The sequence below is a fragment of the Oryx dammah genome, unplaced genomic scaffold (genome assembly GCF_014754425.2).
Source record: "Oryx dammah isolate SB20612 unplaced genomic scaffold, SCBI_Odam_1.1 HiC_scaffold_26, whole genome shotgun sequence".
Classification (NCBI taxonomy): Eukaryota; Metazoa; Chordata; class Mammalia; order Artiodactyla; family Bovidae; genus Oryx; species Oryx dammah.
In genome coordinates, this window is record NW_024070210.1 from 51,990,459 (window position 1) to 52,018,445 (window position 27,987).

The 27,987-nt window shown below is 41.3% G+C and overlaps 3 protein-coding genes across 10 annotated transcripts in view; 1 reads left to right on the plus strand and 2 right to left on the minus strand.

Moving 5' to 3' along the window:
- Positions 1-35: 35 nt before the first annotated feature.
- On the plus strand, positions 36-27,985 carry GCNT3 (glucosaminyl (N-acetyl) transferase 3, mucin type). Of its 2 annotated transcripts, XR_005718700.1 has the most exons (3): positions 36-394; positions 25,352-25,467; positions 27,833-27,985. XR_005718700.1 is itself a non-coding variant. In XM_040226639.1 (2 exons), the coding sequence occupies exon 2, from the start codon at positions 2,173-2,175 to the stop codon at positions 3,493-3,495; it is 1,323 nt and encodes a 440-aa protein (XP_040082573.1). In that variant the 5' UTR covers positions 49-394; positions 2,123-2,172; the 3' UTR covers positions 3,496-3,932. The 2 variants fall into 2 exon arrangements, 1 of the variants encoding a protein (XP_040082573.1); XM_040226639.1 differs by lacking the exons at positions 25,352-25,467; positions 27,833-27,985 and adding an exon at positions 2,123-3,932 and having other exon boundaries at positions 49-394.
- BNIP2 (BCL2 interacting protein 2) overlaps positions 24,517-27,987 on the minus strand; it is a 58,765-nt gene continuing 55,294 nt past the window's right edge. For 4 of the 5 annotated variants that reach the window (XM_040226644.1, XM_040226640.1, XM_040226641.1 and 1 more), the window contains 2 exons: positions 27,197-27,323; positions 24,517-24,817 (listed from right to left, as the gene is read on the minus strand). The gene's annotated coding sequence lies outside the window, so the exon portion shown is untranslated. The remainder of the gene's footprint in view (positions 24,818-27,196; positions 27,324-27,987) is intronic. The other variant, XM_040226643.1, reaches the window with a different exon arrangement.
- Positions 24,517-27,987, minus strand: part of GTF2A2 (general transcription factor IIA subunit 2) — a 38,595-nt gene continuing 35,124 nt past the window's right edge. For all 3 annotated transcript variants that reach the window (XM_040226649.1, XM_040226648.1, XM_040226646.1), the window contains exons 4-5: positions 27,197-27,323; positions 24,517-24,817 (exon numbers count right to left, since the gene is read on the minus strand). In XM_040226649.1, the coding sequence (XP_040082583.1) occupies positions 24,792-24,817; positions 27,197-27,323 (153 nt within the window). In that variant the 3' untranslated portion in view covers positions 24,517-24,791. The remainder of the gene's footprint in view (positions 24,818-27,196; positions 27,324-27,987) is intronic.

Below are 27,987 nucleotides of genomic sequence, written 5' to 3' on the forward strand. Positions count from 1 at the left end.
AGGAGAGCATGGGTACAAACCGGACTGTTCTGGATCAAATAGCTGCTTGCCTTCTCAGACATTGCCAGCATTTTTTTCTGCTTGCTCACCTCCTTTGGTGACTTGTTCTTGCAAATATGATCCTGAATGATATATCTGAGCTTGCTCTCTTATCTGAGAGCAGGAAGCTGGGCGAGTGACGGAGGCACCTGCTGCTCTTTACTTTACAGAGATTAAGGAGGAAACTGCCACAGTCTCTTGGATATCCTATGGAAGTTAGAAAACGTATTCTGGAGAGGCTGAAAGGAGACCAGGAGATATGATGCTCATGTTCGCTTCCACAGAACCCGACCCTTGGAAAAAGATACACACTGTGGCAATAGATCTCCCCTAAATAGGACAGAAGCGATTAAAGGTGAGAGTTTTCTTTATTGTTCATTTTTCCTTCCTCTTAGATTTCCATAAGTTATTCCTCAAGTGGATACAATCATGCATCAAAGGAGATTGTGATAAGGGAAAAGAGTTATTGCTGGAAGGATATGTCACATTTTGTTTCTTTCTCACCTTTTAGGAGTTTTTTCCCCTCTATAGTATCTGGTTTTCTTTGGTACTAAGTATCCTAGTGATTCAAATAGACATTTATATAGACATACTTTCTCATATTCTTTTCTATTATGTTTTGTCACAGGATATTGAATATAGTTCCCTGTACTGTTTATTTTTTTACATAGCAGTTTCTAAGTATCCTATATTGTATTTAAAACGTAACTGTGGTGGAGGAACAAGAATCAAGCTTACAGACACAGATACACACACACACACACACACACACACACACAGACACACAGACACACACGGGGACGAGGGAATATGGACGAGTCCCAGATTTGCTTTTTATAAGTATGTGATATTTGACAAGTTATTTAGCTTGTGTTTTCCTCTCTATAAAAGAGGCCTAATAATACTGTGTTTTAAGCATGTTGTGAAGATCCAAGGGGCCAACGTAAAGAAATATTTCTGACTCATAGAAAGCACTCATTAAATACTGATATGCATAGCTCTGTGTGTCTCTGTGTGTGGATGGTTTAGTCTCAAAGTCATGTCTGACTCTTGCGACCCCATGGACTGTAGCCTGCCAGGCTCCTCTGTCCATGGAATTCTCCAGGCAAGAATCCTGGAGTGGGCTGCCATTCCCTTCTCCATTTGTGTGGATATATTTTATTCATTTATTTTTGGCCTCACTATGCAGCATGTGGGATATTAGTTCTACAACCAGGGATTGAACCTGCACCCACTGCCTTTGAAGCGTGAAGTCTTAACTACTGGACCACCAGGAAAGTCCCTGGATAGATGATAAATCTGAGTCAACTGAGAGTTATCTATATGAATGACTATAATGTATTTTTGGAATTATGTTCAATTTTTTGTACTTGTTTAAGAACATTTTCTTTAAAGCATGGCTAGATGCTATATCCGGAGAAGGCAATGGCAACCCACTCCAGTACTCTTGCCTGGAAAATCCCATGGACAGGGGAGCCTGGTGGGCTGCCATCTATGGGGTCGCACAGAGTCGGACACGACTGAAGCGACTTAGCAGCAGCAGCAGATGCTATATCTAACCAGTGAATTATGTGTGGTGAAAGCATCTAAAATATGAACTGTCAAATAAGACCAAGAAGTAAACTTTATCTTTTAAAAGAACTTTGGATTTCTAGAACTGAAGCTGAGAGTGTGAACTTCCTGTCTTTTCTGTTTAGACCAATCACAAATTCTGTCCTCCAGATAAAAGCTATTTTAGACACAGGGTGGTAAGGGGTAGGCAGAAGTCCTCTCTTCCTTGGAATAAAGGGTGGGGACTTCCTCTTACTCAGTACTCCTCCACAGCAGCAGGTACCCAGGGTTGCTTCCTTTTATCTCTCCCGGGTGGAGGTGGAGCCGGGGTCCTAACTCCAGTCCCAGCCTGATAAGCTGGTTTGCAGCGTCAGGTTACAGATCTCCATCCACAAGGGTCCTAGGCAGGACTTGACTGAGAATATTTGTCTAGAGAAGAAATCTATCTTGCCATCACTCTGGAGTTGAACTTGATGTTTCTTGAGGACATTCCAGATTAGTTTGTAACTAAAGGCATTTTGTTCTGTCCAAGGATCTCCTCCTCCACCTTCCCTTACCCAAACTCTACTGACCTCCCATCCCATGAAGATGACTGGGTGGAAGAAGAAGCTCTGCCGGGGGCATCATCTGTGGGCCCTGGGCTGCTATATGCTGCTGGCCGTTGTTGCTCTGAGGCTTTCTCTCAGGTTGAAATGTGATGTAGATTCCTTGGATCTGGAGTCCAGGGACTTCCAAAGTCACCGTTGTAGGGACATCTTGTACAAGAACCTGAAGCTGACAGCAGAGAGATCCATCAACTGTTCTGGGGTCACACGAGGGGACCAGGAAGCAGTGGTCCAGGCTCTCCTGGACAACCTGGAAGTCAAGAAGAAGCGGTTGCCTTTCACTGACACCTATTACCTCAACATAACCAGGGACTGTGAGCGGTTTAAGGCCCAAAGGAAGTTCATACAGTTCCCACTGAGCAAAGAAGAGCTAGACTTCCCCATTGCATACTCGATGGTGGTCCATGAGAAGATTGAAAACTTTGAACGGCTGCTGCGAGCTGTGTATGCCCCTCAGAACATATACTGTGTCCATGTGGATGTGAAGTCCCCAGAAACTTTCAAAGAGGCAGTCAAGGCCATTATTTCCTGCTTCCCCAATGTCTTCATGGCCAGTAAGTTGGTCCCCGTGGTTTATGCCTCCTGGTCCAGAGTGCAGGCCGACCTGAACTGTATGGAAGACTTGCTCCAGAGCTCGGTGCCATGGAAATACTTACTGAATACATGCGGGACAGACTTCCCCATAAAGACCAATGCTGAGATGGTCCTGGCCCTCAAGATGTTGAATGGGAAGAACAGTATGGAGTCTGAGATACCTTCTGAGTACAAAAAAACTCGCTGGAAATACCACTACGAGCTAACAGACAGACTGTCCCTAACCAGCAAGATGAAGGACCCTCCCCCTGATAATTTACCTATGTTCACGGGGAATGCCTATTTTGTGGCTTCTCGAGCCTTTGTCCAACATGTCTTAGAGAACCCCAAATCCCAGAGACTGATTGAATGGGTCAAAGACACTTATAGCCCTGACGAACACCTCTGGGCCACCCTTCAGCGTGCTCCATGGATGCCTGGCTCTGTTCCCTACCACCCCAAGTATCACATCTCAGACATGACTGCCATCGCCAGGCTGGTCAAGTGGCAGGGCCACGAGGGAGATGTCAGCATGGGGGCACCTTATGCACCCTGCTCTGGAATCCATCAGCGGGCCATCTGCATTTATGGGGCCGGGGACCTGCACTGGATTCTCCAGAACCATCACCTCTTGGCAAACAAGTTTGACCCAAGGGTGGATGATAACGTCCTGCAGTGCTTAGAAGAGTATTTACGCCATAAGGCCATCTATGGGACTGAACTTTGAGCTGTACTGTGGGCGGATCGATACCCGAGGGCCAGGGACATGTGCCACCGTGGCCAGGGCATGCTGGTACTGTGTGGGGTGCGGGACGGGGGCTATGGAATTCATGGCATCCCCCAGGGTCAGAGGGCTGCTTTTGGAGTGTGGAGAGTAGATATGCTGACTTGCAGACTACTTCCCTGGGTGAACACTGACTCAGCCCACTTCCAATAGGTCCTTCATGCACTTTCTCACTGAGTTCATAATAAGAACCAGCTGTCTGGGTAAGTGTGGGAGGAGACCCTGGATTTCAGTTGAATTGGTATTGAGTTTTCCACTCTCTGGAGGTGCCCATTCCTAATAATTCTAGGCTTGGTAGTGGGGAGGGGACCTTCTGATGGACAGAAGGCCTTTTGTTTTGTACTATTAACTTAATAAATAGCTTCTGATTAAAATCTCTACCTCTTTTCTTTTTGGTCTAGTAAGCCAGAAATAAAACCGAGACTTTTTCTCATAACTCTTGGTGACATTTGAAATCCCCAGTAGCCAGCAAGAGAATCACCATTATTCCCTAGTGATCATGGCAGGCTGTATGAATGGCCGATGCACAAGAATGTAAACCTCCCCTTGTTTTGTTAACATTGCCAGTAAAAAAGCCAGGGTGATTTAACCAATGTGACCATCCATATCCTTACAGGAAAATTACAGCACTAATTTTGCAAGCTTCACAGCCAAAGCTTAATGTTTCATAACAAAGATTGTAGCAGCCATTAGGTAAGGTCACCATATAATTTACTGTCAAAACTGGAACTCATTTTAGTTGGCGGGGGGTGGGTGGCCTGTAGTATTAATGATTAGTTAGGTAACAAGAATAAACTAGGTCTGGTTACTCCATCTTTATGCCTCTGGAGTCAAAACTCTTATTTAGGTATGTGAATGGAATGGTCACTGATTTTGTGATTTATACATTTCCTTGGGTGGGAGACAGTTATGTGTGTGTATGTTGTACGTGCATTCTCTGCCCCAGCCTTCTGGCCACCTGCCCAACAAATGTTACCCAGTGAAACAGTTTCTTTTCTAAAGCTCCAGAGTTAATTATCAGGTTGTGTTAGTTGTTTAGTCATGTTGGACTCTGCGACCCCAGGGACTGTAACCCACCAGGCTCCTCTGTCCATGGGATTCTCCAGGCAAGAATACTGGAGTGGATTGCCGTTCCCTTCTCCAGAGGATCTTCCCAACCCAGGGATCGAACCCTGGTCTCCTGCATCACAGGCAGATTCTTTACTGTTTGAGCTATAGGGAGATCTCACTTTATCAGAAGGCAATTAGCTGCAAGTTATATTCTTCTGTGATGAGGAAGTGATCCTTTGTAAACAGATAAGCGTATCCTGTATATGGCAGAACTGGTTTTCTGCATACAGTACATTCTGGAAAAGTGATTTACACACCAGTTTGTATAATCTGGGGCTTCCCTGATGGCTCAGTTGGTAAAGAATCCACCTGCAATGAGGGAGACCCCGGTTAGATCCCTAGGTTGGGAAGATCCACTAGAGAAGAGAAAGGCCACCCACTCCAGTACTCTTGAGCTTCCCTTGTGGCTCAGCTGGTAAAGCATCTGCCTGCAATGCGGGAGATCTGGGTTTGATCCCTGGTTTGGGAAGATCTCCTGGAGAAGGGAAAGGCCACCCACTCCAGTATTCTGGCCTGGAGAATTCCATGGACTGTATAGTCCACGGGGTCACAAAGAGCTGGAACACAACTGAGCTACTTTCACTCACTCACTCACTTGTATAATTGGATCCTGCAATGAGCCTGTTTTCTTCATTTCTGATTTTGAGTCAGTTCATTGAGTGTTCTCACAATCAGCTTTCCCAGCATTCCGTGTACTCTGACATAGCTATGACTGTGTCTGGCACAGTGACTTTTCTAGGTTATGACTGCTTCTGTAAGGCTGTATTCCTTTGATAATGGGCAGTGCCACCACCAGCTTACCTGCACTGTTGCAGGGTCCTCGTCACCTTGCTCTCATCGTGGAGATGACTAGTGAGTAGTCCGTTGCTCTGCAGTGAGCCCTGTACGGTCTGTCCTTCGCACCAATGACTGTAGACCTCTCCACCTATTAGCCTTTCGAATGTCCTTGGTCCCCCTCTGAGGGGGCTGCCAGGGGGCAGAAAAGTTTCCAAGTACACATGTCCTGAAAAAAGAACTTGGGTCTTTGGCTTCATAGTCAACTTCCTCTTTAAATTTTCATGTGGGGAAAAAAATATGTCTTTATATAAATACATTACAAAGATTAAAATGTGAACTTATCATTTTGGGGGAACAAGTTGCTGAAATTCTCCAAGCATTGACATTTCCTCTAGAAATATACATTCAGGTGAACAGGAAATGCTCTTTATTTAATAACAAATACAAGGTCTTCATATCAGAAGGGTCAAATTTCGCCCTCCTTGGGTTAGTGTATTTTAGAAATTGTACAATTAAACCAACCCATCTATTGATTTTTCCTTCTCTCATATCTGTTTCTATACCTTATCTCTGGAAAGGAAACATCCTATTGATGAATTGAGCAACTGTGTTTGTATTCCTTTAGAAAGCTTGAATTTCCTCTTTTGATTTGTGGACTGTTGGTAAGTGTTGTTTTAATCACTACATTTTTGCTGCACACTCTGCCCATTGTAATATGCCCTCTTTTCTTGATTTTGTGAAAATTTAAGAAAGGAAGAAAAGGCAGTTTAATCTTGTTTGGAAACAGATGATATAATTTATGTGGGGAGAACAAGTATTTGAATTAAAAATGGATAGAATAATTAAATCCATGGCCTGTCTTAAGTACTTCAGCTGAACTGAATTTACCTACTGTGACTTCTTTCTCTTAGTTGGCCAGTCATTACAGAGATAGAGTTCCCATCTCTATGAAGCTTTGAGTGTATGACAAGCAATGGAATAGCTCATTCATTCATTCATTCCACAAATGTTAATTAAGCTCTTACTATTTACTAGGCATTGTTCTTGACACCAGAGGTAGTGTAGTCAATAAAACAGAGATTCGCATGCTAATGTTGTTCACATACTAGTGGGAAAACAACTATAAACAGTTAACATATATGTATATTAGGAGGCAAATACTAGAGAGAAATTGAAGGAAGGGAATGAGACCTTCCAGTGGGGAGGAAAATTTTAAATAGTGTGGTCAGGTCAGGGAGGTTACATTTTAATGAAAAAGGTAACATTTGAGTAAACATCCAAAGGAGATGAGGAATGACAGGTGAGGATAAATGGGGGAAGAACATTCTAGGCCAAGAGGAAAGACTGCAGGAACACACCTGTCATGTTTAAGGAACAACAAGGAAACTGGTGTAAATGGAGCAGAGGAAAGGGAGGGGTGAAGAGTTAAGAATACAGGGGAAGAGGGTGTATCCTGACGGCCTTTGTGACCCATAAGGTGGACTTGTCTTCTCTGAGAGAGATTATAGGCCGCTGGAAGGTTTCAAGCAGAGGCTAACAGGATCTAAAACTTGAATGCTGCACTGAGGACAGACTGGTTGGCTGGGAGGTGGGGGTGGGGCCAGGAGGCTAGTGTAGAGGCCAGCGTGCTGATCCCAGCACTAGCAGCAGTGGCGAGGACCTGGCTAACAGCAGGAGAAATGGCCAAAGTGGTCAGATCCTGGGAATGTTTTGAAGGTTCAATATGAGAGTTTGCGGACAGATGGAGTTTGCTTATGAGATCAGTGGAGGAACCAGGGATGACTCCAGTGGTTTTGTTCGGGTGTTAAGTTTAGGAGGACAGGGCTACCATTGACCAAGACAGGCACACTGTGAAAGAGTGGCTGTTTAGGGGAAGACCATGGGTTTGACTTTGAAGATATAAAATTGAAGATGCCTATTAGACAGCTGAGAACAGATGCTGAGGGGGATGACTGTGACAGGAGTCTGGGTTCAGGAGAGAGGTCTGGACTGGAGACACTTAACCTGGTGCTCCTCAGTTTATTTATCATACAAAGCCATGGAATGGGATGAGAGCCCCCAGGGAATGAACAGAAATAGAAAAGAGCCTCCCAGATGAGTTCTGAGGGCCTTCTAAAATGCAGAGGTTACGGAGATAAGGAAGAACCAACAAAAGAGTTGGAGGGGAGGAGCTGGTGTAGTAGAAGGAAAGCAACTGGCTGTGCAGTGTTCTGGAAGGGTAAAGGAGAAAGCGACTCGGGAATGAGGAAGTTGACGACTGTGCCCCAAACCACTGAAAATCGCTTAAGATGAGAACAAAGACATGACTATTGGATTTAACAAGGTAGAGCTGGCCTTGATAAGATCAACTTTTTTGTGGTGTTTGGAGGTGAGAATATGATTGGAGGTGGTTCAGAGAGAATGTTAGAGCAAATCTGGCTTTGGCCATATAGATAAACGTTTTGAGTTTTGCTTTAAGGCAAGAGAAGGAGAATAAAAGTAAAACAATGGCAGGTTAAGAGCAGTTTGTCCTAAAAATTAGAAAAGTGATGGCACGTTTGTCGGCTGATGAGAAAGATCTAGTTTAGAGGAAAAGATGCAGGAATGAGATGGGTTACTTGGCAGAGTGACATCCTAGTGAAGAAGACAGGGTCATTATGTAGCGCCCAGGAGAAAGGGCCTGTGTCTGATGGAAGCACGGACGACAGTTCACCCACAGTAGCAGGACTGAAGGCAGGATAGATGGGCTCAGATGTACATAGATGGGTCAATGTGGTGGTCTGTAGAGTTTGTGGTTATTTTAGGTATAATATACACACAGAAAGGGGGCTTCCTGTGGCACAAGAATCTGTCTGCCAAGGCGGGAGATGTGGGTTCTATCTCTGGGTTGGGAAGATTCCCTGGAGTAGGAAATGGCGACCCACTCCAGGATTTTTGCCTAGAAAATCCCATGGAGAGAGGAGCCTGGTGGCCTACAGTCCCTGGGACTGAGTCAGACACGACTGAGAAACTGAGTGTGTGCACGTACACACACACACACACACACGTACACATACACACACGGAAAAGTACAAAAATCCCAAAGATACAGATTATAATTTTTATAAAGTGAACAAATCTGTGTAACTCGAACCCTGATCAAAAATCAGAACGTTACCAGCAACCCAGAGGGCTCCTGTGTCCCTTTCCAGTTACCACCTAGGCTGCAGCAAAGATAACCAGATATTGAAACCCAGCAGGACCCTGCAGGGCCCTTCTGGGTACAAGCCCTTCTGTGTCTCCAGTTCTTGTTTGTAGGAAAAGCTTTCCCTCCCTAGGTATTCCTAAAATTTCAAAGAGCAGACTCGAATTAATGACTAGAGAAAGTAAATGTGGAAAGAAAGAGCTTGAACATTGGAGTCAGAGGACTTCTAGTTCCTCCTGAAGGCAGGTAACAGTCTGATGCATATCTTTGAATTGTCCTGCAGAAACTAAGACTCACATCTGATGGAGGATCACAAGATCACAGACCCCAGACTGGTAGAACCAGAAGATCGACGACTAACGTTCCTGAAACCTCATCCAACCTGATCACACATCCTGCAACCCTCACCTCTAATGTTGCCTTTAAAAATCAAAGCCCATTGGGAACTTCAGGTCTTTTGCGTATTTAGCTGCCCAGTCTGCTTGCTTTTGTTTAGTTGCTCGGTCATGACTGACTCTTTTGTGACCCTAAGGCCTGCATGTTCATGGTTCCTCTGTCCATGGGATTTCCCAGGCAAGAATACTGGAGTGGGTTGCCATTTCCTTCTCCAAGGGGTCTTTCTGGTCCAGGGATTGAACCTGGGTGTCATGCATTGCAGGCAGATTCTTTACCATCTGAGCCACCAGGGAAGCCCACAAATAACAGTACTTTCCTTTATCAGCATCCTGTGTTAGTGGACTGGCTCTGCAACATTCAGGTAAGTAGATCCAAGTTCTCTAACACCACTACTCTGTGACCTGTTTTTGAATTTTTTGTAAGTATTATGTTCTCTTTTGTTTATGACTTCTTAAACTCAACATTTTGAGTTTCATCTATGTTGCATGTAGTCGAAGCTCAATGATTTTCACTGCTGTGTAATATTCCCTATGTGAATATACCATAGTTTTACCCATTCAACTGCTGCTGAATATTTGGGTTCACTTTTATGAATTGTGCTCTATCAACTTCTTGAAATGTTTTATAGGGAATATATGTATACATTTCAGTTTAGTAGGTATGTAGGAGTGAAATTGCTGGGCCATACATAAGTTATACACGTTTACCTTTAATAAGTACTGTCATCGTTTTTACAACATGATCTACCAAAATAACTCCCACCAGCAAGGTGTGAAAGTTGCATTTGCTTCATTTCTTAATATTACTAATCTTTGTCATTTTAATCATTCTGATGGGTGCTGGTGATATCAGATGGTGGTTTTAATTTGCATTTCCCTACTGTTCAGTAGCTTTTCAAATGCTTGCCATTTGGATATTCTGAAGTTCTCTTTCAATTACTTTTATTTTGTTCAGGCTTCCCTTGTAGCTCAATTGATAGAGTCTGCTTTCTATGTGGAAGTGAGTGAGTGAAGTTGCTCAGTCCTGTCCGACTCTTTGCGACCCTGTGGGCTGTAGCCTATCAGCTTTCTCCGTCCATGGGAATTTCCAGGCAAGAATACTGGAGTGGGTTGCCATTTCCTTCTCCAGGAGATCTTCCCGACCCAGGGATTGAACCCAGATCTCCCACATTGTAGGCAGATGCTTTACCCTCTGAGCCACTGGGGAATGCAGGAGATCGGGGTTCAATTCCTGGGTTGGGAAGATCTCCTGGAGAAGGAAATGACAACCCACTCCAATATTCTTGCCTGGAGAATCCCATGGACAGAGGAGCCTGGTGGGCTGAAACAGCAAGATGATTTTATGAGGAAATGGGGAAGAGATAGTGGAGATTTAGAAAGAGAAAAATGTATTAAATGTTTCAGATTGGGAACTGGAAAAGAAACCAGGAAAAAAAAAAGATGCCTGGCAGCATTAAGAACCCATTGATGCTAGGGAAAGTGAATCAGGGAAAAGAAATCAGCCACTCATTCACATTCAGCTGCAAGGGTACAGGCCTATAGTAGGAAGAGAATAGGCTTTACTCAGGTTTGTGATTTATCCTAGCAAATATGAGAAAAATTATCAACTCCTGACCAACCTTGCTTAACCTACATGTAGGCTAAGTTTCTAACCCCAACTGGGCTATTTTGAAGTAAAGCCCAAATATATTTTTATTTTTAATTTATTTTTAAAAATAATTTTGTGTATTTACTTATGACCGTGCTGTCTTCACTGCTGTGAGGGCTCTTCTCTAGTTGTGACGAGCAGGGGCTGCTCTCTACTTGCAGTGAGTGGGCTTCTCATTCCAGTGGCTTCTTGTTGTAGAGCACACACTCTAGGGCTTGCAGGCATTAGTGGCTGTGGCACATAGACTTAATAGCTCTGAGGCACATGGGATCTTCCCAGACCAGGGACTAAACCCATGTCTCCTGCATTGGCAGGCAGATTCTTTACCACTGAGCCTCTAGGGAAGCCCCTAAATATATTTTTAAATTAACTTATTCTGCAGTATGTAAATCTCAACTGAGATAAGTAATAAACATTTTAAAAACTCAACATATTAAATCATACCTAACATAGTAACCACTATGACCATTCATGTATGACCTAAATCAAATCCCTTATGACTATACAGTGGAAGTGAGAAATAGATTTAAGGGCCTAGATCTGATAGATAGAGTGCCTGATGAACTATGGAATGAGGTTCATGACATTGTACAGGAGACAGGGATCAAGATCATCCCCATGGAAAAGAAATGCAAAAAAGCAACATGGTTGTCTGGGGAGGCCTTACAAATAGCTGTGAAAAGAGAAGTGAGAAGCAAAGGAGAAAAGGAAAGATATAAGCATCTGAATGCAGAGTTCCAAAGAATAGAAAGGAGAGATAAGAAAGCCTTCTTCAGCAATCAATGCAAAGAAATAGAGGAAAAGAACAGAATGGGAAAGACTAGAGATCTCTTCAAGAAAATTAGAGATACCAAGGGAACATTTCATGTAAAGATAGGCTCGATAAGGACAGAAATGATATGGACATAACAGAAGCAGAAGATATTAAGAAGAGGTGGCAAGAATACTCAGAACTGTACAAAAAAGATCTTCACGACCAAGATAATCACGATGGTATGATCACTCATCTCGAGCCAGACATCCAGGAATGTGAAGTCAAGTGGGCCTTAGAAAGCATTACTATGAACAAAGCTAGTGGAGGTGATGGAATTCCAGTGGAGCTCTTTCAAATCCTGAAAGATGATGCTGTGAAAGTGCTGCACTCAATATGCCAGCAAATTTGGAAAACTCAGCAGTGGCCACAGGACTGGAAAAGGTCAGTTTTCATTCCAATCCCAAAGAAAGGCAATGCCAAAGAATGCTCAAACTACCACACAATTGCACTCATCTCACATGCTAGGAAAGTAATGCTCAAAATTCTCCAAGCCAGGCTTCAGCAATACATGAACTGTGAACTTCCAGATGTTCAAGCTGGTTTTAGGAAAGACAGAGGGAACCAGAGATCAACTTGCCAACATCCGCTGGATCATGGAAAAAGCAAGAGAGTTCCAGAAACACATCTATTTCTGCTTTATTGACTATGCCAAAGCCTTTGACTGTGTGGATCACAATAAACTGTGGAAAATTCTGAAAGAGATGGAAATTCCAGACCGCCTGACCTGCCTCTTGAGAAACCTATATGCAGGTCAGGAAGCAACAGTTAGAACTGGACATGGAACAAGAGACTGGTTCCAAATTGGAAAAAGAGTACATCAAGGCTGTATACTGTCACCCTGCTTATTTAACTTATATGTAGAGTACATCATGAGAACGCTGGGCTGGAAAAAGCACAAGCTGGAATCAAGATTGCCGGGAGAAATATCAATAACCTCAGATATGCAGATGACACCACCCTTATGGCAGAAAGTGAAGAGGAGCTAAAAAGCCTCTTGATGAAAATGAAAGAGGAGAGTGAAAAAGTTGGCTTAAAGCTCACCATTCAGAAAACAAAGATCATGGCATCTGGTCCTATCACTTCATGGGAAATAGATGGAGAAACAATGGAAACAGTGTCAGACTATTTTTTTGGGCTCCAAAATCACTGCAGATGGTGACTGCAGCCATGTAATTAAAAGACTCTTACTCCTTGGAAGAAAAGTTATGACCAACCTAGATAGCATATTCAAAAGCAGAGACATCATTACTTTGCCAACAAAGGTCCATCTAGTCAAGGCTATGGTTTTCCCGTCATATATGGATGTGAGAGTTGGACTGTAAAGAAAGTTGAGTGCTGAAGAATTGATGCTTTTGAACTGTGGTGTTGGAGAAGACTCTTGAGAGTCCCTTGGACTGCAAGGAGATCCAACCAGTCCATTCTGAAGGAGATCAGTCCTGGGTGTTTTTTGGAAGGAATGATGCTAAAGCTGAAACTCCAGTACTTTGGCCACCTCATGCAAAGAGTTGACTCATTGGAAAAGACTCTGATGCTGGGAGCGATTGGGGGCAGGAGAAGGGGACGACAGAGGATGAGATGGCTGGATGGCATCACCGACTCGATGGACCTGAGTCTGAGTGAACTCCGGGAGTTGGTGATGGACAGGGAGGCCTGGTGTGCTGTGATTCATGGGGTCGCAAAGAGTCAGACACGACTGAGCAACTGAACTGAACAGAGTAACAGTAATTCTTTGATACCAAATGTTTTAAAATTTTGCCCAGTGTCTTAATTATGGTGTATAGTGGCTTATTTGAATTTCCTTTCTCCGTCTTTTTTGTTTTGGCAGTTTGTTAAACAAGTTTTTTGTTTTTTTCCCTGAATGGTCACCATGCTTTGGATTCTGCTGATAGGATGCCAGCAATGCTATTTAAAATATTTAATATTTTCCTGTTCCCAATATTTCTTATAAACTGGTACTTAGATTTAGAAGCTTAAAAGGATTCAGGTTTGAAGTTTTGTCAAGAAAATTTCATTTTGGTATCTTGTATTTCCTATTCCATCACAGCAGGAGGTATATATGTCTGTTTTGCCTTTTTTTAAATGTTGGGATTGAACTATGGGGTTTTGAAGTTGTCAGGTGGATTGTACATTTCCTATAACCTTTTCACCTAATCATGTAATTAAAAGACGCCATTGAAGATCATTGTTTAGTCCTATTATTTTATAACAAATTACAAAATGGTGGTATCCTAATTCTATAAATCCTTCACTTAAAATTTAATGTGAAACAAAACTTCCTTATCAACTGTATCGCTAGTCTGAAGAACAGTATTTCCCTTTACCAGTTTAATGCAGAATAATGAATTGGTTACTTAATGAAAATGAATCTACCTGTATTTTAGAATTCCAGAAATGTTAAAAAAACAATTTATATGCTGTGACTCACTGCACTTATTTTAATGATGTTCCATCTTTGGCTAGTGTATTTTCCTATGGCTAAAGGACCAAAGTATCACAAACATGGTGGCTTAAAACAACAGAAACTCACTTTTTCACAGGTCTGGATGACAGAAGTCTAAAACCAGTTTCACTGGGCCAGGACAGGGTGTAGGCATGGCCATGCTCCCTCTGGCGGCTTTTGGGGAGACCCTGCCCCTTGTGTCTTCTGTGGCTGCCAGCATCCTTGGCTTGTAGCTGCATTGCTCCAGTCTCTCCCGCCATGGTCATGTTGCTTGTTTTCCTCCTGTATGCCGCATCTCCTTCTGCATCCCTCTTATAGATACATGTGATTGCACTTAGGACCCATCCTGATTATCTTACACTTTCCCCCATTCCAAGATCCTTAACAACATTTGCAAAACTTTTGCCACATAAGGAAACATTTACACATTCCAGGGATCAGGACTTGGTATCTCTGGGAGTCATTATTCAGCAGAGTGAGAACCTTTTAAAGTTGGCTGTTTCCTTGGGATATGATTCCGGGAATTTTGGATAAGTTCCTCATTTTCTATTATAAAAAGCCTTTCTAAGACTGTATTTCTATCCTTTACCTTTAGTTAGCTAGTCTCATAAAATTTTTCTGGTTTTTAAATGTGAATGGTATTTTTAAACCACAATTTCGGCATTAGAGATGCTCTTTGTAGATGGGTTGTCACTGAAACAAAGGATCCAGGAATCAAGAGGGTGAATGTTCAGTTCAGTTCAGTTGCTCAGCTGTGTCCAACTCTTTGCGACCCCATGAATCACAGCACGCCAGGCCTCCCTGTTCATCACCATCTCCGGGAGTTCACTCAGACTCATGTCCATCGAGTCCATGATGCCATCCAGCCATCTCATCCTCGGTCATCCCCTTCTCCTCCTGCCCCCAATCGCTCCCAGCATCAGAGTCTTTTCCAATGAGTCAACTCTTTGCATGAGGTGGCCAAAGTACTGGATTTTCAGCTTTAGCATCATTCCTTCCAAAGAAATCCCAGGGTTGATCTCCTTCAGAATGGACTGGTTGGATCTCCTTGCAGTCCAAGGGACTCTCAAGTGTCTTCTCCAACACCACAGTTCAAAAGCATCAATTCTTCGGCACTCAGCCTTCTCCACAGTCCAACTCTCACATCTATATATGACTACTGGAAAAACCATATTCTTGACTAGACGGACCTTAGTCAGCAAAGTAATGTCTCTGCTTTTGACTATGCTATCTAGGTTGGTCATAACTTTTCTTCCAAGGAGTAAGCATCTTTTAATTTCATGGCTGCAGTCACCATCTGCAGTGATTTTGCAGCCCCCCAAAATAAAGTCTGACACTGTTTCCACTGTTTGCCCATCTATTTCCCATGAAGTGATGGGACCGGATGCCATGATCTTCATTTTCTGAATGTTGAGCTTTAAGCCAACTTTTTCGCTCTCCTCTTTCACTTTCATCAAGAGGCTTTTTAGCTCCTCTTCACTTTCTGCCATAAGGGTGGTGTCATCTGCATATCTGAAGTTATTGATATTTCTCCCGGCAATCTTGATTCCAGCTTGTGTTTCTTCCAGTCCAGCGTTTCTCATGATGTACTCTGCATATAAGTTAAATAAGCAGGGTGACAAAATACAGCCTTGACGTACTCCTTTTCCTATTTGGAACCAGTCTCTTGTTCCATGTCCAGTTCTAACTGTTGCTTCCTGACCTGCATACAGGTTTCTAAAGAGGCAGGTCAGGCGGTCTGGAATTCCCATCTCTTTCAGAATTTTCCAGTTTATTGTGATCCACACAGTCAAAGGCTTTGGCATAGTCAATAAAGCAGAAATAGATGTGTTTCTGGAACTCTCTTGCTTTTTCCATGATCCAGCGGATGTTGGAAATTTGATCTCTGGTTCCTCTGCCTTTTCTAAAACCAGCTTGAACATCAGGGAGTTCACGGTTCACATATTGCTGAAGCCTGGCTTGGAGAATTTTGAGCATTACTTTCCTAGCATGTGAGATGAATGCAATTGTGTGGTAGTTTGAGCATTCTTTGGCATTGCCTTTCTTTGGAATTGGAATGAAAACTGACCTTTTCCAGTCCTGTGGCCACTGCTGAGTTTTCTAAATTTGCTGGCATATTGAGTGCAGCACTATCACAGCATCATCTTTCAGGATCTGAAAGAGCTCCACTGGAATTCCATCACCTCCACTAGCTTTGTTCGTAGTGATGCTTTCTAAGGCCCACTTGACTTCACTTTCTAAGAGGCTCTCAGTAAAGTTACATTCAATAACTCATTGAAAATAATTTTTGCTTCCTGTATCTGCAACTTTGGGGTTGGCTTTTTGGCCCCCACGGGAGAAATTCTTCCACCAGGAAACCAACAATATTCCCACTGAGCTGGAAATTGAGATTCCCCCTTGAGTATTTAGGGTTTTTGTGCCCCTGGACCAATGGGAAAATGAGCGGGTTATTATATTGACTGGGGTGGAAAGTGAGTCACTTGGCTGTGTCTGATTCTTTGCAACTCCGTGGACTGTAGCCTACCAGGCTCCTCTGTCCATGGAATTCTCCAGGCAAGAATACTGGAGTGGGTAGCCATTCCTTCTCCATGCAATCTTCCCAACTCCAAGGATCAAATCTGGGTCTCCTGCACTGCAGGTGGACTCTTTACTGTCTGAGCCACCAGGAAGCCCATTGTCTGGGGTGATTGATCCTAATTATCAAGGGACATATAGCTGCTGCTAAACTCTGTGGTGTTGGATAAGACTCTTGAGAGTCCCTTGGACTGCAAGGAGACTCAACCAGTCCATCCTAAAGGAAATCAGTCCTGAATATTGGAAGGACTGGTGCTGAAGCTGAAACTCCAATACTTTAGCACCTGATGCGATGAACCAATTCATTGGAAAAAACCCTGATGCTGGGAAAGATTGAAGGCAGGAGGAGAAGGGGATGACACAGGATTAGATGGTTGGATGCCATCACAACCCGATGGACAGGAGTTTGAGTAGGCTCTGGGAGTTGGTGATGGACAGGGAAGCCTGGCATGCTGCAGTCCATGAGGTCGCAGAGTCAGACCTGACTGGGCAACTGAATTGAACTGAACTGAAACACTGTAACTCACTGGAGTGCCTTAGTGCCCCTATATTCCCTTGTAAAAGTTAAAGGAAGACTAGCAATTCACTAAAGGTAAATTCACTAAGAACTTATATACTTCAGGAATGAAGTTTAGGGTCTCCTAAAGAACCCCAGTCAGCTAAGGTGCTGACTGAAGGCAACTGGAAAATGGTATGGGCTGTGTCAAAAAGATAGCCTGATGGCTAATTTATAAAAATGAGGACTATGCCATTCATGTTTGTTTGTTCTATGGTGTGTGTATAAACTAAGTTTGATTCCTTTTAAAAATGCAATTTTCACTCACCTCAGCTCCTAACTCTCAGTATCTTCTCAGTTCAGCAGGGTTGCCAAGCTCTGTTTGGGTTCCCCTCTCCCTGTGTCTTTCAGTTCAGTTCAGTCACTCAGTCATGTCTGACTCCTTGTGACCCCATGAATCGCAGCATGCCAGGCCTCCCTGTCCATCACCAGCTCCCGGAGTTCACTCAGACTCACGTCCATTGACTCAGTGATGCCATCCAGCCATCTCATCCTCTGTCGTCCCCTTCTCCTCCTGCCCCCAATCCCTCCCAGCATCAGAGTCTTTTCCAATGAGTCGACTCTTTGCATGAGGTGGCCAAAGTACTGGAGTTTCAGCTTTAGCATCATTCCTTCTAAAGAACACCCAGGGCTGATCTCCTTTAGAATGGACTGGTTGGATCTTTAATCTGGGTATTGCTCCGTGCAGACAGCTGGACGACTACAGAGCTCATCCTTAATCCCCTCTCCCCTGATTCTCAGGGATTACAGCCTTGTGTCCTGCCTGTTGCCTACTGTCTGAAGAACACGGTTTCATACATTTTGTATACTTTTCTAATTGTTTACAGAAGGAAGTTAAGTCCTGTCCTTGTTATTCTGGCATGCCTTGAAGTCTCTGAAGATGGCTTAAAAAACAAACTTGAGATTAAAATTGACAGGTAACATTTTATTAGTCTTAGATGCACAGTGATTTTATATATGTATATACTCCAAAATGATTACCATGATGTTAATATCCATCAAGACACAGACAGTTGTTTTTCTTGTGATGAGACTGTTAAAAGTTAGATCTACTTTCAGTTCAGTTCAGTTGCTGTGTCCGACTGTTTGTGACGCCATGGACTACAGCACCCCAGGCCTCCCTGTCCATCACCAACTCCTGGAGTTCACTCAAACTCATGTCCATTGAGTTGGTGATGCCATCCATCCTGTGTCATCCCCTTCTCCTCCTGCCTTCAATCTTTCCCAGCATCAGGGTCTTTTCCAATGAGTCAGTTCTTCACATCAGGTGGCCAAAGTATTGCAGTTTCAGCTTCAGCATCAGTCCTTCCAATGAATATTCAGGACTGATTCCTTTAGGAAGGACTGGTTGGATCTTCTTTCAGTCCCAGGGACTCTCAAGAGTTTTCTCCAAACTACAGTTCAAAAGCATCAATTCTTTGGAACTCAGCTTTCTTTATAGTCCAACTCTCACATCCATACATGACTACTGGAAGAACCATAGCTTTGACTAAATGGACCTTTTGTGGCAAAGTAATGTCTCTGCTTTTTAATATGCTGTCTAGGATGGTCAGAGCTTTTCTTCCAAGGAGCGAGCGTCTTTTAATTACAAGGCTGCAGTCACCATCTGCAATGATTTTGGAGCCCCCCAAAATCAAGGCTGTCACTGTTTCCATTGTTTCCCCATATATTTGCCATGAAGTGATGGGACCAGATGCCATGCTCTTAGTTTTCTGAATGTTGAGTTTTAAGTCAACTTTTTCACTCTCCTCTTTCACTTTCATCAAGAGGCTCTTTAGTTCCTCTTTGCTTTCTGCCATAAGGGTGGTATCATCTGTATATCTGAGGTTATTGATATTTCTCCCAGGAATCTTGATTCCAGCTTGAGCTTCATCCAGCCCAGTGTTCTCATGATGTACTCTACATAGAAGTTAAATAAGCAGGGTGACAATATACAGCCTTGATGTACTCCTTTTCCTATTTGGAACCAGTCTGTTGTTTCATGTCCAGTTCTAACTTTTGCTTCCTGAACTGCATATAGATTTGTCAAGAGGCAGGTCAGGTGGTCTGGTATTCCCATCTCTTTCAGAATTTTCCACAGTTTGTTGTGATCCACAGTGTCAAAGGCTTTGGCATAGTCAAGACAGCAGATGTTTTTCTGGAACTCTTGCTTTTTTGATGATCTAGCAGATGTTGGCAATTTGATCTCTGGTTCCTCTGGCTTTTCTAAATCCAACTTGAACATCTGGAAGTTCATGGTTCATGTACCGTTGAAGCCTGGCTTGGAGATCTACTTTCAGCAACTGTTAAACACCCAGTTGACCATTGAACAATGAGGCCTAGGGTTGCTGACCCTTTGCAGTTGGCCTGTATAACTTACAGCTGGCCTTCTACACAGGCCAACTATAACTTACAGCTGGCCTCTGAATTCGTGGTTCCACATCTGTGGATTCAACCTACTGTGGGTCATGTAGCACTGTCACATGTGAGTGTGTGCTCGGTCATGTCTGACTCTTTGCAAACTCATGGACTATAGCCCACCAGGCTCTTCTGTTCATGGGATTTGCCAGGCAAGAATAATGGAGTGGGTTGACATTTGCTTCTCCAGCATTGTGGTACTTACTATTAAAAAAAAAAAATCCCTGTATAAGTGCACTTGTACAGTTCAAACTGGTGTGAATGATAGTACTTAAAAACAATTTTTTTTAATTGGAGAATTTCTTTACAATGTTGCATTGGTTTCTGCTGTACAACGTGAGTCAGCTGTAAGTTTACACATCTCTCTTCCCTCTTGAGCTCCCTGTCACTCTCCCCATCTCACCCCTCTAGGTCATCACAAAGCACTAGGCTGAGGCTCTGTGTGTTATATAGCAACCTCCCATTAGCTGTCTTAACACATGATGTGTATACATTTCAGCGCCACTCTCAATTTTTCCCACTGTCTCCTTCACTTGTTATCTACAGTCATTGTGCTGTATATTCTCTGGATTTATTTATATAGCTGCAAGTTTGTATCTTATGACACCTTCACTCATTTTGCTCACTCAGGTCACCACCTGCCTCTGGCAATATCTGTTCTCTGAACCTATGAGTTCAGTTTATTTTAGATTCTACATATAAGTGAGTTTATACAGTCTATCTTTCTCTAACTTCTTTCACTTAGGATAATGCCCTCAGGATCTATGTTGCAGCAAATAACAAATTTCCTTGTTATAAAAATGGCTGAATAATATTCTGGTCCTTGTGGGCCACACATAACACTGTATGCATTCATCCATCTATCCATGGTCGCTTATTTTCACATCTTGACTATTGTAAATAGTGCTGCTTTAAACATGGGTGCAGGTTATCTTTTTAAGATAAAAGATTTCATTTACTTCACATAAATACTCAGTAGAATTGCTGCATCATTTTCTAAGCTTTTAAATTTCTGAGGAATCTTCAAAGTCTTCCATAAGTGGTTGCACCAATTTATGTTCCTGCCAACAAGGCATGATGGTTGCCCTTTTCTCTCATCTTTGCTAATGTTTGTCTTTTTGATAGTAGTATTCTAACAGGTATGAGGTGATGATCTTACTTTGGTTCTGTGTTGCAATTCCCTGGTTAATGATGGACATCTTTTTGTGTACCTGTTGATGTTACTTATGTCCTCTTCAGGAAAATGTCTATTCAGATCCTCTACTTTTACCTATTGTCTGAATTCTTTGTTGTTTTTTGGATATAAATCCATCAGATATGTAATTTGCAAATGTTGTCTTCCATTCTTCAGGCTGCCTGTTCATTTTATTGATGATTTCCCTTGTTGTGCAGAGAAGCTTTTTAGTTTGATATAGTCCCACTTAGTTTTGCCTTTGCTGCCTTTGCTTTTGGTATCAAAAAAAAAAAAAAAACCCAAAAAACAAAAAAAAAAAACACTGCCGAGAATGATATCAGGGAGATTTACATATTTTCTTTTAGTCTAATGACTTTTGGTCTTAGGTTCTGTAGTGCATTCTGAATTAATTTTTTGGTGTAGTGTAATATAGTGATCCAGTTTTGTTCTTTTGTATGTGGATGCCCAGTTTTCTCAATGTCATTTATGGACAAGACTGTCCTTGTCCCATTGCATATTCTTGCCTCCTTTGTCTTAAATTGATCATTTATGTGTGGGTTTATTTCTGGGCTCTCTATTCTGTTCCATTGATCTATGTGGGTTTTTTTTTATGCCAATGTACTACAGTGTTTTTTTTTTGGGGGGGGGGGACAGTGTTTTGATTACTACAGATTCATAATATAGTCAGAAAGCAGAAAGTGTGATGATTTCAGGGTCGTTCTTGCTTTAGCTACTGAAGGTGTTTTGTGGTTCACTTTGGGGGACAGAATGAGTAAAAGAGGAAGAAAGGATTAGAGAATAAGACAGTTGGAATATTCAAGAGAGAATACCTTTGACAGTTTTCTTGCATAATGCTCTCTTGAACTAATCCTGCTAAATCCTTTGCTGCATGCTTCATAACACCTTGAGGCATTTACCTTAAGACAAGGTAAATGCCTTGCCTCAAACCTTGTGCACATTTTATCTACCTATGTACTAGAAAAATAAGATTCTATCGTTACTACAGCATATAAAAAATGGTTGAAATTTCACCAATTTACAGGGCATTTTTAGAACGGATTGACAAAACTATTGCAAATTCTTTGCAAAACTATTGCAAAACGGTTGCAAATTCTTTTTAGTTCTGCTAATAGAGGAATAGACTTTTTCTTGCACATTAAGAGGCCGATCACTGCAGATGGCTGATCGCTGCAGCCATGTAATTAAAAGACACTTACTCCTTGGAAGGAAAGTTATGACTAACCTAGATAGCATATTCAAAAGCAGAGACATTACTTTGTCAACAAAGGTCCGTCTAGTCAAGGCCTAGTGGTCATGTATGGATGTGAGAGTTGGACTGTGAAGAAAGCTGAGTGCTGAAGAATTGATGCTTTTGAACTGTGGTGTTGGAGAAGACTCTTGAGAATCCCTTGGACTGCAAGGAGATCCAACCAGTGTTGGAGATCAGCCCAACATTGGTTCTAAAGGAGATCAGCCCTGGGTGTTGTTCCGAAGGAATGATGCTAACAGTGAAACTCCAGTACTTTGGCCACCTCATGCGAAGAGTTGACTCACTGGAAAAGACTCTGATGCTGGGAGGGATTGGGGGCAGGAGGAGAAGGGGCGACCAAGGATGAGATGGCTGGATGGCATCACTGACTCGATGGACGTGAGTCTGAGTGAACTCCGGGAGTTGGTGATGGACAGGGAGGCCTGGTGTGCTGCGATTCATGGGGTCGCAAACAGTCGGACACGACTGGGTGACTGAACTGAACTGAAGCTTATTATCACTAGAGCCTGTGGGAGGGCACAAACTGGTATCCACTCTGGCTGTGTTTTCTGTAATCTCTAGTAAAGTCTGACTATTACCATGGTGGGAAGATTAGACCAGCTATATCACTATGCAAATGTTAGCCATGTGATGTGTATGCAAGCAATTAGAACTGAGAGGGAATGTCAGGCTGTGACTTCTGCACTCATGCCTAGGGAAAAACAGGTGTGCCTATGGTGGCTGAGCTGAATACAAGAACTGGTTTCAACCTGTGGAATGTGGTACAATCCCTAGGGACTACACCTGGGGCATTCTAGATATACCTTAAACACCTGGCACTCCGTACCAGTTACCTGGGTGAATATGATTGAGTACTGAAACCCATGCAAGTCCTTCCTGTCCTTTGCTGTGTTTTCTCATGACTTCTTTGTTAAGAACTCATAAGGAAAGAGATCAATATGGGTTACACTCAATACAAGTGGGTTTAAGTTCTGAAGGATGGGTAGGATTTTGATTCTGAAAGGTAAGTCATGAGAAATGAAGGAAACTGCATAACCAAAGACAGAAATCTTTTTTTGTGTCTTTCTCAAATTAACTGAGCAGACTATGCGATTGTTGGTATGAAAGATTAGGAAGAGAACACTGGAATAGATTATGCAGAATGGGCTGCAAGAATGAAAGTTAAGTTTTAATGTTAAGAATCAAGGACTACATTGACATATTGAGGTAACACCAGGGGCACCCAGTCCTTCCTACCATTACTAGGTTACAGTAGTCAACCATTTCCTACGAAAAACTCAAGACCTAGGCCAAAGTGCTTCTGTATCTTTTGCAAACACAATCTAGTGACATCATTTACCGGACTTAAAATTCCCAAAAGTATATACCTCCAGTCATAGACTTCTTTAAGATCTCTATGACTGTTCATAACATGAAAGTCTAAACCATTATTCCTTAGGAAACCGAAATTTCTACAACCATTGTAAGTTTACTATCAACATTACTCATCTTGTAACCATTATCCTGAACCTTCAAAATAAAAAGGTATTGATCTTGACTAACTGCAGTTAAGACAAATCCTAATTATGTAAAGCCTTTGGTAATTAAATTTCTAAATCTGTAAAAGGGGAACAAAGTTCTTCCAGAGTCATCGTGAGAATTATCTAGAAGAAAAACACACAGCACCTGGTGTTTACCATAATGAAGTTAGTGATGCTGACCCTTCTCTTACACAGACCAGACTTACTTAAAAATGACATCTATAGAGTACTATGCTTTCTCAACAACAAAAGAAAAGCTGAGGGACTGTGTGCAATATAAAGATCTTTTTAATATTTTAATAGGTTTATGATGAAGTGAGAGTGAAAAGAGTGTCACACTGAAAAGGGTTGAACTGCGGGGGACCACAGGCTGGGGCTTTAAAAGCCTGCTCCTACTAAATGATAAACATTCTGTGAGACATTTTAGAAATGCCACATTCTTCATCATGTATTCCTAGACTGACAAAACTTTTCCTTCAAGTACACAAAGATATGGCAGACGGTTAACAGGACTTTTTACTGAAAGTCTAATAACTGGTAAGATGTAGAGCACTCTAAATGAAACTTGACTGTTACGGCCAATTTAATTACATGTCATGTGAAGACTATTTTATGTTGTTGCAAATAGGTTTTTTGGTTTTATTTTAGCTATGAAAGTCGCTCAGCGGTGTCCTACTCTTTGCAACCCAGGAATTCTCCAGGCCAGAATACGGGAGTGGGTAGCCTTTCCCTTCTCCAGGGGATCTTCCAACCCAGGGGTCGAACCCAGGTCTCCTGCATTGCAGGCAGATTCTTCAGCAGCTGAGCTACAAGGGAAGCCCTTATTTTAGCTATATAAGCTGTCTAAAGATGGTCTAATTTTTTCCTAGTTGAGTTTTTCACACCAATGATTACCCTTGTTTTTGTACTTTGAAAAAGATTTTTATAAGGAAAGTTCCAGTCTGGAATTCTGGTTTTGCCCCTGCTAATGCTTTCATCAGCTAAACTTGTAACTGATAACTAACTTGACTCTACTGAAATGAACGCATGTTCTAATTTCCTTTGTAAGGAACACGGTACTCTTTCAAAATGCTTATCTAGTATCTGCATATTGTGAGCTTAGTAGCTCTAGCAGTTATTACTCACATTGAGTTTTAAAATGAATTTATTAAAGAATGGTCCTAGGAAGGCAACAATGTTTGATCTGTCATTAAAAAAAAAAGTTCTGTTTCTTCATGCTGTATAATAAGGAGGGTACAGAGTTATGAGCTTCTTTCTATTGGAATTCTCTGACAGTATAGCACAGAGTAGTCATTTCTGCAATGCTAGAATAAATAAAAAAAAAAAGTCTCTTCTATGCTTCTCTTCAAAAAGCGATGAACAGTAACAGGATGGCATTAAAAAGCCATTTCGTTTTTCTATTCATTCTGTAGTATTGGAGCCAGTATCTAGGAAACAGAGGAGAGAAAGAGTAAATTCAAGAAGCACTTTAAATATTTCGAGAAAATCTTTCAAAAGTAAAACAGGAACTAACGGTGGTGAAGAAGGGGAGACAAAAAGCTGACCACAGTAGTATCTTTTGCACTTAAATGTCGTTTTACCTGAATGAGAAAGTCCACCTTTAGCCTCCGTGTTTCTGTTAAGAAAAATCAAGCTATACTACATTGGTTTATATACTTTTTTCCAGGTCCTCTACTTTCCCAAAATTTAAAACCACAAAGGATAATAATGTGTAATCAGAAGAAGTTTGTATTTAATTCCTGGTGAGAAAAAAAACCCAAATTCTAGTCACTATCACTTTTTCTCTGCTTCTCTATTAGGAACAGAACTGTATTTCAGAAAGCTGACCTGTAGAAAAAATGGTTTTATTTCACAGTAGCACTGCATTTATCTGGTTAGGAATGGTATTATTAACTTAATCTCCTATCTCTACCTGCCACAGCCATTTATATTTTAATGACTGTTTTTTTCTGCTGACATAGAGGAACATGGAACTCAATCTAAACTTTTCTTGAATACTCAACAATTTTTTCTTTGAAGAGCAATCACTTATACTGTGCTGTAAGTGAAGCAAGCTCCTCAGAAGCCACCGAAGGAGGTAAGGCTGATTTGTACTTTACATCCACTGAAGTTTGAGAAAATAAGATACATCTTTTATTTTTAAGAAGCAAGAGAAATACACTTTAAGGACCACTTATAAGTAAAATACATATGTTTACATGGACTCTTTGATATTAAGTTTGCTCAGGGGCCTTCACTGACTTTTTGGTAATTAAATATGTTTCAAATAATTGAAACTGACACTCTGCTAGTCTATATCTGTGCTGTCCAAAATGGGAGCCACTGGCTAGGCACATGTGCTTAAAGTTAACTAATAAATATGAGACCATTAACTATCTCAGCTACCCTAACCCATTTCAAGTATTAATATCAGATGTGGCTACAGGGAAGTACAGACAGAAAATTTCCATCCAGATGCTGATCCATATGATTAAGTCATTTTGGTAGAGGTCTAGAAATTACATAGTAATGCTAAAATTCTATAGTAAAAGTTTGAAAACCTAAGGGTTATAAGGATGCTATTAGCCTAAAGACTTGGGGGAAAAAAATACATTATCTGACATACAGAGAAATGTTATCACTTGTGATCCAGGAGCTATTTTTAAACAGACTTTTGTTGTTGTTATAACAAGGACCAAAGTATATGATAACTATATAAAGTCATCCTAAAGTTCTTAGAATGATTATTTCTAGTTAACCTTCTGAAATGTACAAGCCACTGTAACATTGCTCATTTTAGAGACTCTGACATCTGGAAAACACAATTTCTTTAAAAAAGGGAGAAAGGTATAATTTCAGGCAGCTATCAAAAATCAGCCTTAAGAGAACAACAGTTAATGAGTTGTGTAAAAAATGATGTATTCACAGATGAGTATTACTATAAAGATATATATAAGTGAAGGCTAGACGATTATATACTCAAGTGATATGTTATCTCCAGATGTTACAAATGATGTCTTTTTTTCTGTATGGTTTTCTGTCTTTATATCTTTTCAGTGATTAGAGCGTTTCTTTGAAACCCAAATTATAACAAAAAAACCTAACCTATAACCCAAGAAATGTAGGGGTTTGCTTTCCACATTTGTCTTTCTCTTGACAGTCTTCTCTATTGAATTTCAAGAATAATTGCTTTAAATGCAAACTGTTCAGAATACAAAGTAAAAGTAAGTATATTTAAAATACAATTTATATATTTATTTTTGCTAATTGAATTTAATCATGGGACAGAAAGCAGAGACATACAGTTTCTGAAACATTAAAGGCATGAACAAGTTCCTAGGTCTGCTGTGAAAATATCTGCGAGTACCAGATGAGAAGACTAGATGTTTACCCTTATGAGTGATGGGGCTCTTATAATTATTTAAAAGATTTTAAATAATCACTTTAAAATATATAGCTATTCAGTAACACAGAAACCATAGGATAAATTGTTGAAATTAAACATGTAAAGAAAAAGAAAAAGCTTGAGAAATACTTCAAACCTGTAACAGAAATAGGGAAGAAAAGCTTACTAATTTGTTCCCCTTTCCCCCAACACAAATTCAACCTGTGCAAGTAGTCTATGAGTCATATGAAATGTTTATACCTAAAGTTGGTAAGAGGACTATTTGAGATCTGGAATTTAGAATCTGAGAAAGGAGCCAGGTCTCTAGTTGGGAGTAGATCATTAGCCAACTTCCCCCCCTTACTTTCAGATGATTCTCTAAAGATGCATGAAAAAGATTTCAAGTAGCTTTGCTTTCACAGTAATTAGGGTAGACACTTACTTTTACCATCACAGGCTACAATTTTCACTTTATCCACTTTAATAAGTTCTGTCACCTCTCTGAATTCAACATCATTCAATACAAAAGTCCACACGTTATCGCAGAATCTGTATGTATTTAGAGAGCCCTTTAAAACAAAACATGGAGGCAAACCATGAAGTCATTTTTTCCCCCTCACATTTTTCTCCAGACAACTTATGAAATCCTAGCTACAAGTACATAATTCTCAAAATAGGATGAAAATTAAGGAAAATAAAGCAAGCAAGCTAAGTGTTAAGATACCATACCATTACTTAAAAAAAAAAAAATCCTAGAGAAATATGCCAAGGTAAGAGTTTATTTCAGTTAGCAGACTATTTCCAGGACTGGAAGAGCCTGCAAATTACTCACCTGAAGTCTGAAGAAAAGCTGAAGGGAAATTTGAATTTGTATTTCTACTGCCCTCATGTGGTGAAATTATGAAAATGTATTTGAATTTTTATGAAACTACTTTAAGAAAGCAACCTATTTTATTGTGTATGTTAATCCTCCAAATTTGTAAAAATGTATGAAATTCCTAGAAACATATATTAGCCACTAAGATGATAACATTACTGTCCTGTGTAATTGACGTTCTTCTAATTTATTTTCTTTTAGGAAAAATATGTGTCTGGACATTAAAAAGCTCTTTTTGAAGAGTGTGATGAAGGCGCAAGGCTGAATGTTGGCAGAATATAATCGAAACCTGAGAGACATTCACATGCACACGGATTCACAGAACACTGAAATTTAGTATCGATAAAACATTTAGA

Excerpts from the sequence above, each read along its gene's own strand:
- GCNT3 (XM_040226639.1), top strand. The coding sequence starts at position 2,173 with ATGAAGATGACTGGGTGGAAGAAGAAGCTCTGCCGGGGGCATCATCTG.